At 37.6% G+C, this 14,738-nt stretch overlaps 1 protein-coding gene across 1 annotated transcript; it reads left to right on the top strand.

Moving 5' to 3' along the window:
• Nucleotides 1–1,476: 1,476 nt before the first annotated feature.
• On the top strand, nt 1,477–9,176 carry LOC126972398 (beta-1,4-galactosyltransferase 7). The gene is made up of 3 exons (XM_050819115.1): nt 1,477–1,724; nt 2,034–2,559; nt 8,326–9,176. Exons 1-3 carry the CDS (start codon nt 1,625–1,627, stop codon nt 8,567–8,569), a joined length of 870 nt encoding a protein of 289 aa, XP_050675072.1. The 5' UTR covers nt 1,477–1,624; the 3' UTR covers nt 8,570–9,176.
• Nucleotides 9,177–14,738: the final 5,562 nt, after the last annotated feature.

The raw sequence follows: 14,738 nt of genomic DNA on the forward strand, positions 1-14,738 counted from the left end.
TCACTAGAATATTCAGTGTTACACATTTTGTAATTCGCTCGTTCAACATCAAAAAGTGTAAAATATGTTTGTTTATAAAATGACCGGCGCAAATAGAATCACACTTCAATTCCACGCAAACGCAAAGAGAACGCACCTCGTTCGAAAATGACAGCCATAAGTGGCGCCAAATTTGAGCAAAAACTGAATATTCGCATTTTAAAAGTTCTCTCTCTCCACATAAACTCTGCCGCTCGTCTTCTAAATACTTTTGGGAGAGAAGCACCTTGCTTGAGAACCGTGAGGCGATGGTTTGCTGAATTTGAGAGAGGTCGGGTTTCTTTGCATGACGAATTTCGTGAAGGGTGGCCTTCAACTGCCGTCAACGAAAATACTGTGGCTACTGCTAAGCGGCTAATTGAAGAAAACCCGCGAATTTCCAATGAGACAATTCGAGGACTATTGAGGATTGGTATGAGACAAATTCAGAAAATTTACACGAAGAATTGAAAGTTCGGAAACTTTGTTGTCGTTGGATCCCTCATGAACTGACAGCGGAGCAGAAGCGGGCTCGCGTGGAATGGTGCTCACAGATGCTAATGAAGTACGACCACGGACATTTTAATGCTGTGTATGACATTGTCGAGGAGACGAAACGTGGATTTATTGTTTTGAACCCGAAATAAAACAGCAATCTTGTGAATGAGCGTTTGAAAATGAGAACAGGCCAACAAAAGTGAGGCAGGCGAGAAACGTTGGTAAAAAAATTATCGCATTTTTTTCCTAAGCAACGGGTCCCATCTACACAATTCCACTTGAAGATCAAAAGAGTGTTAAAGCCAAGTGGTATTCTACCATTTGTTTACCCAGACTGTTAAAAAAAATTCTCGAAAGCGGAAAGACGACCAAAAAGCCGCGTTCTCCTACATCATGACAACGCTTCTTCACCCATGGCCAACAAAACTAAGTCATTTTTAGCTTCCAAAAAAGTACATCTCATCACCCATGCTGCACATTGCCCCAACCTAGCACCCTGTGATTTCTGTATTTTCCCCAAAATCAAAGATTTGATCAGAGGTTTCACTTTTAACAATTCCGAAGAAGCAATGATAGCGTTCAACCAGCACGTAGAAAATATGCCATCAGATCTGTGGTCCTCCTGTTTTAAAAAATGGTTCGATCGTATGAAAAAATTTTTAATATTTAAGGAGAGTATTTTGAAAAGCAATAAGCATAATATTTTAGTTATAATAGTTGTTTTTTTAAGTTACGCAAAACTTCTAGTGTAAACTACGTACTAGCGTGCTGCCGTGCGTAATTTATACACCAGTTTATCACTCAACTCGAGTCAAGACTCGAGCCACAGAGTACTCTACTTTGAGTAGAGCATTAATAGTGTTCTGTGGAGTCTAGAGTCGAGCTAAATATATTCTTTGGTCGAGTGTCGACTGTCACAGATGAACACTATCAAACGCCTAACACTATTGTCGACTGTAGAGTCAAGAGTGTAGGGTGTATTTGTCGTCGTTAGAGTAAATATTATATTCGTAGGTCGGGTGATCGATTTCGGAGAAAAAGCAGAGTTGATAAAATAATAACAATTTGTTATGTGTATTGCCTTATATTAAAGTTCAGTGTTAAATAAATGGGTTATAAAATTACCTGTACAAAATGCCTTACAATTTGTATTGGAATTTCTTTTATGATGGCATGTTTTATTGCAACAATTCCAATACAGTCACCAGGTATTTCTAACATTTTTTCTATGACTTAAATATTATTGTATTGATTATGTTTTTTATCGTCACTGAACACTCAGAATCACTGTATTTATTAGACATAGTTTTTTATATACATATCGAAAATTATAAGCTATCTTAAGTGCACGATAAATCCGTAATAAAGATAACTGATCACATATAAACTTTCATATCGTATTATTTTATTTTACCTGATTTTGTTGAAGTTCAACATTTTCTTTTATTTTTTGTTAAATTATCAAGTCTTAATTTTAAAATTATGTTCATATTAAAGCTATTTTATTGTTGTTACAGAACCACAGAAGCTTCAAATATCTACAAAATTAAAAAAACTAGCAATACTTGTGCCCTTCAGAGATAGATTTGAAGAGCTTCTAGAATTTGTACCACACATGTTCAACTTTTTACAGAATCAAGGCATTTTATTTGATATATTTGTTATACAACAAAAAGATTTGAATCGGTTTAACCGAGCATCTTTGATAAATGTTGGATTTATATTCACGAGAGATAAATATGATTATATTGCTATGCATGATGTAGATTTGTTGCCTATTAATGAAAATTTGAAATACATCTACCCACGGCTAGGTCCCATGCATATATCATCACCAAAAACACATCCCAAATACCATTATGATACCTTCATTGGAGGGATATTGTTAATAACTAAGGAACACTTTGAGTTAGTGAAGGGCATGTCTAATAACTACTGGGGTTGGGGTCTTGAAGATGATGAGTTTTATGTGAGGCTGAAAGATGCGGGGTTGAAGGTATTTAGGCCAGAGAATATAACAACAGGAATAGAAAATACTTTCAGGTGAGTACTTTGTTTTAACTGTTAATGTTTCATACCCAAAGAGTGGTGGTGGTACAAAGGTTAGTGTCATTACCTTTCATCTGGGTGGTGTTGGTTTGATCCCCGGTTGCTATGTAACAATGTATTTTCAGTTTTTTGAATTGATATGTGTATTTGAAATGTTACACTTGGAAAGTTATTTAAAAGGTTGTGTGTAAAATTATCCAATTCAAATGGAGCTTACTAGCAAAAACCAACATAAGTTATCCTGCAATATAGGCATACATACCTTTACCTTTTGTTCATATTATCTGATGGGAAACCAATGTGAACTCTTATAACTGTGACAACACAGAGGCTGTATCAAAATGTATATAACTCTGTGTACTATAAAAATGTTTCATATGAAGCAAAATAATGACTGTCATTTTAATCTAGAGATTGTCTTGATGGGTGATAACTAGAGATGTGCCTACTAGTCTGTAAAGCCGACTATCAGGCAACTATCATAATCAGCCACTAGTCGGTGATTATTCAGAAAAAAATGCCGACTATCTGTTTTCTTACTTTGTATATATATTTGTCAATAAAAATTTTGTAGGAGGAATTACAATAAATAAAAAACTTGTTTATTAATATTTTTTATTTTATAATCAGTCTATACATTTTGAAATGTAACTTTTCTTTGGTATACAGTTTCCAAACTTAAATTCTACTTTTAAAAAAAACATCTATCAAATTTTTTAAATAAAATTGTTGATTGTCAACAAGAATTTTTACAACCAACTAACCAGCTAGTTGGCTGCTTGTCCAAAGTCATAACCAGCACATCTCTAGTGATAGCCCCAAGCCACAAATTTTAACTTCTGAGAAAATTCACATGTTTAAGTCAAATTGTGCTAACTACAATTTATTTATATAACTATCCTGCCTCTCAGAATATTCTTTAATAACCACAATAGCTACAAGATCAGCTCTTGCAACAATAAAATTACAACAACCACAAAAGTCATTATTGGGTATTAAAAATTCTACTCAGAACTTACTAAAAACCTGTCACTGTTTTGGTCACCAACCAAATTACACCATTGTTTGTTTGGAAGAGCTGTTTCAACTTATGCCTCCTGCCAAATTGCACTATTGCACACAGATCACAGACTTTATCTATCTCACTACCTGGATATGTGACTGGTAGTCATCCACAAAATATGCAATGAACTTTTTTGCAATCATGTGCATACCTACCTGTGATTCCTGGTGTTTCAAGACAATTCAAGAATCTCAAATCACTTCCCATCAGTTCACTGTCTTTCCTACTTGTCTCAAAAAATCCATGTCTTGGTGTATGTATGTGTTTTTATTCGACTATATTATTAGTTTGTATTAAGTACTAACATAAATCTCAAACATAAGATCTGCACATTTTTTTAAATATATATAAGTGGGGGGCAAATGGGCAAGAGACTCATGGGGGACGGGGGAGAGGTGAGGCAACCGCCCATGGACATCGCAACAACAGGTGTCAAGAGATGCGTTGCCGGCCTTTAAGATACCCACCTTAAGTAAGCTCTTTTCATGAAGGTCCCTAAGTCGTGTCGGTTGAAAGACGCAGCCGGTAATTGATTCCAAACAATGTGGCTGTGTGAGGCAAGAAATTTCTTGCAATACGGTTGTAGAATGCCAGACGTCAATGTGATGCGGGTGGTAATTTGCACGGAATGTCTGGTGGTGGAATTCGGCCCCTGGAATCAACCCGAACAGCGCCTCTGAACAATCCCCGTGATAAATACGGTAGAAGATTCAGAGAGAACCCACATCTCTACGCAATGCCAAAGAAACAAGCCGATCGGAGATGACTTGATCATCGATGATTTGAGCTTCGTTGTATGCGGTCAAATGGAACAAGCTTGTACTGGGGAGCGCCGCCCACAGTACTCTATGTGAGGCCAAATTTGCGCCATATTTATACATATATAGTTGCAGGTAGTGGCATATAGTGAAGTACTGTCTCGTCCTGAGTACACCAAGCTTTTTAAAGGCCAGTTTGGCATTCTCTTCCAAGTGACCACGGAACTGAACGTCGCCACAAACTTGGGGATTGTGGATTACAGTTATGGGTACCTTCAAAAAAGTAGACACAACCGCACAAAATGAGCTCTAACAAGGTAGCAGCAGCAAAATTAACCTTAAAATAGCAAAATTTGTAACGTTTTTGTTGCCAATTAGTTCCTAAAAAGGCGATTGTTGCATTGATATAAAGCTATCCCAATGTCCCCTAAGCAAATCTATACTATGTAGATAGAAACATGGTAACTCAGTGACTATATCTAGTCAACCGATAAACCAAAATTTGTTGCTAAGAAATAAAAAACCGGTGTGTTAAATAAATTAACGAAATGAGTTAATGCTATCTTAAATTTCATTTATTGCACCTCAATTGATCGGTATTATTTGCTTTCCAAAATTATGGAAGGCATCGTTAACTGCCAGCTCTTGGTATGCCTAGAGGGTCACTAGATGGTTAAGACTGACAGTACAACTTTCGCCATGGTCGGTCAACGGGCGATCTGTGGATCTTCCTCACTGGGCGCAGCATAAAAGTCTTTGTCGCTCTTTTTTGCTCGAACTCGAAGCCCGTGAACGCTGGAGTTCCCCAATACTGTGTGCTATGCCCTTCACTATTTCTTCTGAATATCAATGATATTTCGGATGCCTCCAACATACATGGCTATGCAGACTATAGTACGGTGATGCGAGCGATATTATACGAGGGCTACACTAAAAGTATCGGGAATGGAATATTTCCACTGTTACTGTCATATTAAAATCTTTTTAATTGAAAACTCCTTGGTTTTAAAAATCGAATACCATTTATTTATTTAAAAAAAGATTCTCGGTCTTGGCACGAGGTCTTTACAAACTTGTTTAGTCGTTGAGAAAATGGAATTGACTTGAGAAAATTCTAGAGCGATGATTTATTATGATTTTCGAAGTGGTTTAACACAAAAACAGTGTGTTGACCGGATGATTTCTGCATTTGGTGATGAAGCCCCATCCAAAACCACAGTTAATCGCTGGTTTGCTGAATTTTATCGTGGACGTGTCAAGATCAGTGATGATCCCCGTCAAAGTCGTCCAAAAACTGCAGTCACCAAAGAAAACGTTGATGCTGTGCGTTAGCTGATTGAGAAAGATCGACATGTGACATACCGCGAAATTCAGCCAACTTTAGACATTGGCATGAATCAAATACAAATAATCTTGAATGAACAATTAGGTGTAAAAGAGTTGTTTTCCCGATGGATACCGCATTTGCTCTGTGATGAGCAAAAAGCGGCTCGCGTTACTTGGTGCGTCAGAACTCTCGAAAGATTCCACGCAGGATCCTCAAATGCTGTATACAACATCGTATCAGGTAACGAATCTTGGATATACGCGTACGAACCCGAAACAAAAACCAGTCACGAGTTTGGGTGTTCGAAAATCAGTTAAAGCCAACCAAAATTGTTCGTTCACGGAGTGTTGCAAAAAAAAATGGTGGCCACGTTTGTCTCCAAAACCGGCCATGTTGCGACTATTCCTCTTGAGGGACAAAGAACGGTTAATGCAGAATGGTATGCTAGCATTTGTTTGCCAGAGGTCGTTTCTGAAGTCCGTAAAGAGAACTGCAACCGCCGCATCATCCTCCATCACGACAATGCGAGCTCTCACACCGCGCACAGAACAAAAGAGTTTTTAGAGCAAGAAAACATAGAATTATTACACCATCCGCCGTACAGCCCCGACCTAAGCCCTAATGATTTCTATACTTTCCCTAAAATAAAGTATAAATTGCGTGGTCAGAGATTTTCATCACCTGAAGAAGCTGTGGACGCCTACAAAACGGCCATTTTGGAGACCCCAACTTCCGAATGGAATGGTTGCTTCAATGATTGGTTCCATCATATGCAAAAATGTGTCAAATTTCGCGGAGAATACTTCGAAAAGCAATAAATACATGTTTAAATAGCAATGTTGTGTCACTTCCTTGATTCCCGAAATTTTCAGTGCCGCCCTCGTACATGGGACACGCAGGTCTCTCTCGGGAAATCGTCCACCAGTGTCGGAAGAAACTTGTGTCTTCTATGGAGTCGTCTCTTAAGATAGTCGCGAAATGGGCTAAAATAAACCTTGTCCAATTTAACTCCCAGAAGACTCTAGTTCAAAATCGCGGAGAACTAAGAGGAATTCAGCTTAGAGAGCGATGGAACGCTAAGGATTAACCTCCAGAAAACTCAAGTTTGCGCGTCTAATTCTAAAAAACACCGTTCTTCCCTTTATGCCACGCTTAGTTACGGAATACTGGGTCTCGAAATCTCGAGGATTGCCGAGTCTGCGGTCTTCTGGAAAGCAAAGCCAAATTGGCTTTAATTGGCTTTGGCCTTAACGTTAGGGTTGCCAGCTGTAAATAGGAATTCGTGGGCCACTCGGAAAGTTTTGTGAAACTTAAAATCAACTTATATGGTTGAAATGCTTTTATTAAATCTTTTCAAAGTAAGTTTCTCCACCAGCCTGTATACAAAGTCTAAGGCGTCTGAACCAGTTTTCGAAACACTTTTTCCAGTTTGCCGCAGATATCTCTTCTACGGCCTTCTCGAACCCTGTTAGTGCATCTTCCCTCGACGAAAGCTGGATCCTTTTCAGTTCAGTTCAGGTGTCCAGCTGCTCCGCGGAGCCTGGTATTCTGTCGTTCATAGCAGTGAAAATTTTGTAGTATACGATTCGGCAATGCAACTTCGATTTCCTAATGGAAATGACATTAAATACTCCGTCGCTATCGAAGAAACTATCGACCAAAATTTACCTGCGCATCTCGACCGTTTCACTTGGTAGGTGTTGGTTCGTTTTGTAACAGCCATACTGTCGCAATTCCGTAAACGTCCCAGACAAGGTTGCTTTAAATTTATCGATCGTGGTCACAGCAGCATTCCACACGTGCCACTGCCAGCTTATGAGTTTCTGTGAGGTTGTGTGACATGCAGCGCGAAACTATCCTTTTCACGCAAATGTGCTAGTATAGACTGTTGTAAACGCTTCCCGATCCAATATGCAATATATGCTGAATTTCTTAGTATGTAAATCGTTTGTTTTCTTGAATTAAATTTTTCACTGCTGCTTTTCATCGGTAACAGCCAATGTCTATTGTCTATACGCGGTCGTCTGACCGCGTTAAATTCGTTATGCAAACGGTAGATGAAGTCGATCAAATGACTTGTCTGGTTTAAGGCCACATTTCAAATCATAAAAAATAATTATCCGAAAATACTCCCGTCGCAGATTCATTTGTTCAAACAGACACAAAAATACAATTTAGCTCTCAAATATATTTGAAATTCGAGCTATGATATTTTTTACGCGTAAATAATCCACATATTTTTAACAACTAGCCAGGGCAACAACTTTCTGAGGGGCCTGGTATTATTATCTATTTATTATTTACAGTCACCTATTATTAGTTTTATATTTATTGTTTACGATTATCCATTATTGCCAGTAAAAAAATGGAGGCAGGCACAGGTTGTCATGATTTAATTAAACAATTTTGGCCAGATAGGTGAGCGTAAGAGAAATGATGCACGGTTTATTACATTATGTAAAATTAAAGTTTTTTCAAAGCTTCTAGCGGTCAAATGGGCCGCATGCATCGAAGAACGGCTCGAATCATCAAGTCATCTCCGATCGGCTTGATTCTTTAGCGTTGCGTAGAGATGTGGATCATACTTGTATCATATTATATATTTTTTTCAGACATATGCATGATAAGACTTACCGCAAACGAGACCAACGAAGATGTTATAATCAGAGGGAAGTAACTCGTCACAGAGACAGAATCACAGGTGTTCATGATGTTAAATACTCCATATATAGTACGAATAGTGTTGTGATAGACAACTTGCCTATTACAGTGATCAATGTTGAACTTATATGTGACAAGAATGTTACGCCGTGGTGCCAATGTCCTGAACCAGTAAACGTTAAGAAAAATAGATGAGAAGTTGACTATTGCAGCACCTGAATGGATTGTATCAGAACTTTTTGCCTTTTGATGTTGCAGTAGAGACTGCAGTGACTTTTCTGTAGAAAATGTTGATAAAGCCTTATTTGACCAATACAACAATTAACTCTAGCAAGTGTATCAGTTTTCTTTTTATGATACTTTAATATTTAGGGTGAATTTACGAGTACCCTATTACAAAGAGTCTTCCGTCTGTCAGTAGGCTGTTTCGCATAAACTCCAAGTAAAAAAATGAATATTATCTTCAATTAAGAATATTGTATTGAAACTACTGTTTATGAAGCGGTATTTTTTTACTGAAATATTTTTCAATGTTACGATGATTGACAACAATGTAACCTTGACATTGAAAAGAATGTCAAATACGTAAACGCGTTCTGTTTGTCTTTCAATGAAATATAAAAAGATGGCGTCACGGGACGCCCGATAGAAGTGATGACTTAAACAAATCTAAGTTGAACTATTTAATATTGAAAATTTTTAACTTGAGAAGAGCTTAGGTTATTACTTAAATTTTATGTATAATATGATAATGTAAGGAAAGGTTATTTATTAATAAAATCTTTTATTGATTGTATTAAAATATATTTTATTCTTAGATACAATTCCTGAATATGTTATATACATGAGAATTTGTATTAAAATATGTTTTATTCTTAGATACAATTCCTGAATATGTTATATACATGAGAATTTGTATTAAAATATGTTTTATTCTTAGTTACAATTCCTGAATATGTTATATACATGAGAATTTTGTGTATGTATATTATAAGTATCATTATTTAATCCTATTAAAGTAACAATTGGTAAGAGTGAGAGAGGAGGAGCCTGCCTAATGCTGCCATATGCAGAAAAAGGGAAGCCAGACGGGACGGGTCTCCTGGCGTTAAGTGATCACCGCCGCTCACATTATTTTGCAACACCAGAGGAATCACAGGAATGATTCCTCTGGTGTTCGCTGGCTCTCCAATACTCACGCCCACGCTCCTGCGTTGCCGGCCTGTAAGGAAGGTGTACTTGCGCGCTTTTTCGAAAGGTACCCATGTTGTATCGTCCCGGAAACACGGCACAAGGAAGCTCATTCCACAGCTTTGAAGTACTTTAGAAAGTTCCTTGAAAACCGCACTGTGGAGGACCGCCACGCATCTAGCTGGTGGGGATAATATTATAATTTGTGGCGTGTCGTGTGAAGGTGGAATTCAGCGGCAGGAATCAGATGAAACAGCTCTCTAGTACACTCCCCGTGATAAATACGGTAGAAGACATACAATGTAGCGACGTCTCTACGCAACGCCAATTGATCCAGCTATTCACAAAGCAATGGGTCCCAAACAATTCGAGCTGCTCTAAGTTGCACACTGTCAAATGGTTCGAGCTGATACTGGGGTCCGCCAGACCAGAGATGACAGCAATACTTCAGCAGACCTGCGCTTTGTAGAGCTATAGAATGTGGGCTGGCTTGAAGTATTGCCGAACTCTATTTATAACACCAAGCTTCTTCGAATTTGGCTTTGCCTTCCAGGAGACCGCGGCATTGGCAACGATTGTTAAGATATGATATTGATATTGAATTATATAAAAATTCATAATTTCAGTCTAAATTCAATTGTAACTGAATGTTAACAAATAAAAAAATGTAAGTACTCACTATGTTATTATAAATTCGGTAGACTGTTAAATACCCGTGGAGGATTATCTGTAAATTAAACTATTAAAATAATAAATTTCGTAATATATGATATGCAGGCGTTCCTCAACAGTACCGTTTTCTAGGAACTTTGTTCCATGGACAAGTAAGCTGTGAAATGAGCTTGCTTATGCGGTGTTTCCGGGACGATACGACATGGGAAAAAATTGTTTGGTTTAATCGACAAGGTTTAGCATCTACTTTTACCCCTAAAGAAGGAATAGTTCAATAATACATAACAAAAAGAGCGCGTACACCTTCCTAAAAGGCCGGCAACGCTCCTGTGATTCCTCTGTTTTTGCAAGAGAATGTGGGCGATGGTGAACACTTAACACCAGATGGTGATCACTTAACACCAGATGGGTCATTTGTCCGCTCGTTCACTATAAAAAAATATAATTCGGAACTATGATTTGCAATGCCTTGTAACCACACACTTCGCATATATATAATATACCTAAATATTTATTTTTACTCTTTAAATTAGTATATACAAATACATATAGTATATATACAAATACATATAAAAATAAATATATATATATATATACAGTATAACGATTCTATTGGCAAACATCGCTACTCAACTTACTAATAACTACGCTGAAGGCACCCTTATCCCCCCGAAGCGAAGGGCGCCGTCCGAGCACGGTTGACGCATGTGCTTATGCAGTGTGACCAGGCTTAGTATAATTGTTTTAATTTAATCAAATCAAATCAAAACCACTTTATTCATGTAGGTCACGTAAATGGCACTTATGAATGACAAAAAAAATATTTTTTCTTATTGAATCTACCGCTACTTCGTATAAGGTTGATCTAATGAGAAGAAGTACAGAACATTTACATTTCCATCGTTTTACAATTGATTTAAATTACAATATAATATGTAAAGTGATGTTAGTTAACACAATGAGGTTAGACTACAGCATAATAATATTATGATAGTGAGTATTTCGCTAGAAATCTTATCAAGATTATTTTTATGATATTATTACTTCAACTAAAAAAAAAACTAATAATCTATAGATACATACTTACAATAAAATCGTAAAGTAAAAACTGTACATTGAATATTTTTCATAAGAATACTCGCTGTGTGCTCTACAAACAATACCGAAGCCAAAAAGTAGTTGATACAATAATTTTTGTCTGTTTCTAAATATGTAAGTATGGTTTTTTTATGGAATAGGACAAACGAGCGTACGGGTCACCTGGTGTTAAGTGATCACCGCCGCACACAATCTCCTGCAACACCAGAGGAATCACAGGAGCGTTGCAGGCCTTTAAGGAAGGAGTATGCGCATTTTTTTAAGGTACCCATGTCGTATCGTCGCGGAAACACTGCATAAGAAAGCTCATTCCACAGCTTCGTAGTACGTAGAAGAAAGCTCCTTAAAAACCGCTCTGTGGAGGACCACCACAGACCCAGATGGTGGGGATGATATCTTAACTTGTGGCGTGTCGTGCGAAGGTGGAATTCGGCGGCAGGAATCAGGTTAAACAGCTCTTCGGAACACTCCCCGTAATAAATGCGGTAGAAGACACACAATGAAGCGACATTTCTACGCAACGCCACGCACGCGGTCAAACGGGTCGAGCTGATACTGGGGTGCGCCAGACCAGAGATGACAGCAATACTCCATGTGTGGCCGGACCTGCGCTTTGTAGAGTGCTAGAATGTGGGCTGGCTTGAAGTATTGCCGTGCTCTCTTGATTACGCCCAGCTTCTTCGATGCCAATTTCGCTTTGCCCTCCAGACGGCCACGGAATTGGCAATCACTCGAGATTTCGAGACCCAGTATTCCGATACTAGGCGAGGCTTTAAGGGAAGTGTTGTCGAAGAGCGGTGATACGACAAATGGGGTTTATGTCCAGGCCAATCGCAAAAACTACTGAGATTTAATTAAAATTTTGCTTTTATATGAACAATAGGTCGGGACATAATTGGCTATTAATTAATCACCATAGATGCAGGCTTTGTGTATTTGCTGCCTTATAGCGTCCAAGCGGACTCTGTTCTCTGGCAATTAGTCAATAGTTCTAACTCCTATGAATGCAATAGGTAACAATAACCAATACAAACCGGGGATTTGGTATCCAAATACGTACATCTTTCGTTCGTACGTCGCTGTTGTCAGTGAACTGTACGGTTTATAGTATATCCAAATTCGAGCGCAAGACATCCATCTCCTTCCCTTGCCTCGTGCCTTGTTTTCTCTTTTTTACATAAGTCGTCGTTCGCTGAACAAGGGCATTCAAATTCAAATATTTTTATTCAAAATAGGATTTATAATCACTTATTGAACGTCAAAATCTACCACCCATTCAAAAGAGACTGCCTCAGACCTGAAAAGAATGGGCGCAAGAAACTCAGCGGGCTTTTTTTTAATATAAAATATGGATTACAATGTAATATCGTACAATAAACATTAATAATTAAAGAGCCTGAGGGTGTTCGCTTTAATCCCAGTCCGTGGTGTCATTAAGAAAATCGTTTATGCTATAATAACCTTTCCCACACAAACGTTTTTTAACAATTCTTTTAAATTTCGTAACACATTTGTTTTGTACATTTTCTGGGATCATATTGTAGAAGCATATACATCGCCCAACAAAAGACTTACTAACTCGACCCAACCGAGTAGTAGGCATAATAAGTTTATGTTTGTTCCTCGTGTTAACATTATGAATGTCACAGTTTCTAGAAAATTCCTCAATGTGCTTATGAACATACAAAACATTATCAAAAATGTATTGAGAAGCAACAGTCAAAATGTTTATTTCTTTAAATTTTTCTCTTAATGATTCTTTAGGACCTAGGTTATAAATCGCGCGAATAGCCCTCTTCTGCAGCACAAAGATAGTATTAATATCGGCCGCACTGCCCCATAACAATATACCATAGGACATAATACTATGAAAATAACTAAACAGAACTAAGCCTATTCGCCAATCCTTCAATATGGGGGCCCCACTGCAATTTGGAATCAAGAGTAATGCCAAGAAATATAGCAGATTCCACTGGTTTTACCACCTCTCCATTTAATAAAATATTCGCATCTACATTTTTGACATTTGGCGCGGTGAATTTAATATATTTGGTTTTATGATTATTTAACAATAAGTTATTGGCGCTAAACCAGTACACGATGTCAGATAGAGCATTGTTTACTTCGTCATATAAAACTTGGCTTCGTTTCACTTTGAATATAAGTGAAGTGTCATCCGCAAACAATACCACCTTGTGTTTTTTTTCCACAAGGTTAGGTAGATCATTTATATAAATTAGGAAGTGAAGGGTCCAAGAATAGACCCTTGTGGCACCCCCATATTGAGAGGAGTCCCAGGAGATCTCCTGCCATTCACCTCGACCCTCTGAATCCTATTATTTAAATATGAGATCAGAAGATCGAGTGCAGATCCTCTTATACCATAGTGGCATAGCTTCTTGACCAGCGTTGAATGTTGAACACAATCAAAAGCCTTAGATAAATCACAGAAGATACCAAGTGCATTCTGTGATTCCTCCCAGGCCTCAAAAATATTCCTGATGCGTTCAACACCTGCATCCGTAGTCGAGCGTCCCCTAGTAAAGCCAAATTGTTTTATATGAAGTAACTTATAAGTGTTAAAGTGAGTAAGCATTTGGCTTAAAATAATTTTTTCAAAAATTTTACTAAGGGTCGGCAACACCGAAACAGGGCGATAGTTATTCGGGGCAGAAGTGAGTCCCGATTTAAATATTGGTGTAATTTTACTATACTTCAGAAGGTCAGGAAACACGCCATGTTCAATACAGCTATTAAAAACTAGTGCTAGATATGGTGCTATGACGTCAATAACAGAACTTATTATTTTTACAGATATGCCCCATATATCAGCAGTTTTTATCATTTCTAAGGATCTGAAAGTTTTAATTATTTCTGCTGGGCTAACAACACTGAATTTGAAATTTTGTTTACATTCCTTAACATTTTCCAAAAGAAGTGACTCGGCAACACTGGTGGAGGAGACAAGGGTGCTTGAGATGGAAACTGGAATGTCAGAAAAAAATTTCTCAAAAGCAGAAGCTACTTCCTGCTCAGAGTGGAACTTTGTATTGTTTATTATTAGATTATATTCAAACTTGCAGTCTTTCGCTCTTCCAGATTCCCAGTTAATAACTTTCCAAGTCATTTTTATTTTATTTGAAGCATTTTTAATTATTTCTCTAATATGCATTGGCTTAGCAATAGTACATACTTTCTTAAATAATTTTGAATAATTTTTCACATATACAAGGAAAGGTGCATCATGATTACATGATGATCTCTCACTATATAGGTCATATAACCGTTGTCTACTCCTATGAATACCAGCTGTTGCCCAGTTGTTAAATGACAAGAGACCACCCGAGTTGACTGTCTTTGAAGTAAATATAGAAGCAAACTCTGTTTTAATTATTTTAAATAA

This window comes from Leptidea sinapis, chromosome 26, assembly GCF_905404315.1.
Source record: "Leptidea sinapis chromosome 26, ilLepSina1.1, whole genome shotgun sequence".
Taxonomy (NCBI): Eukaryota; Metazoa; Arthropoda; class Insecta; order Lepidoptera; family Pieridae; genus Leptidea; species Leptidea sinapis.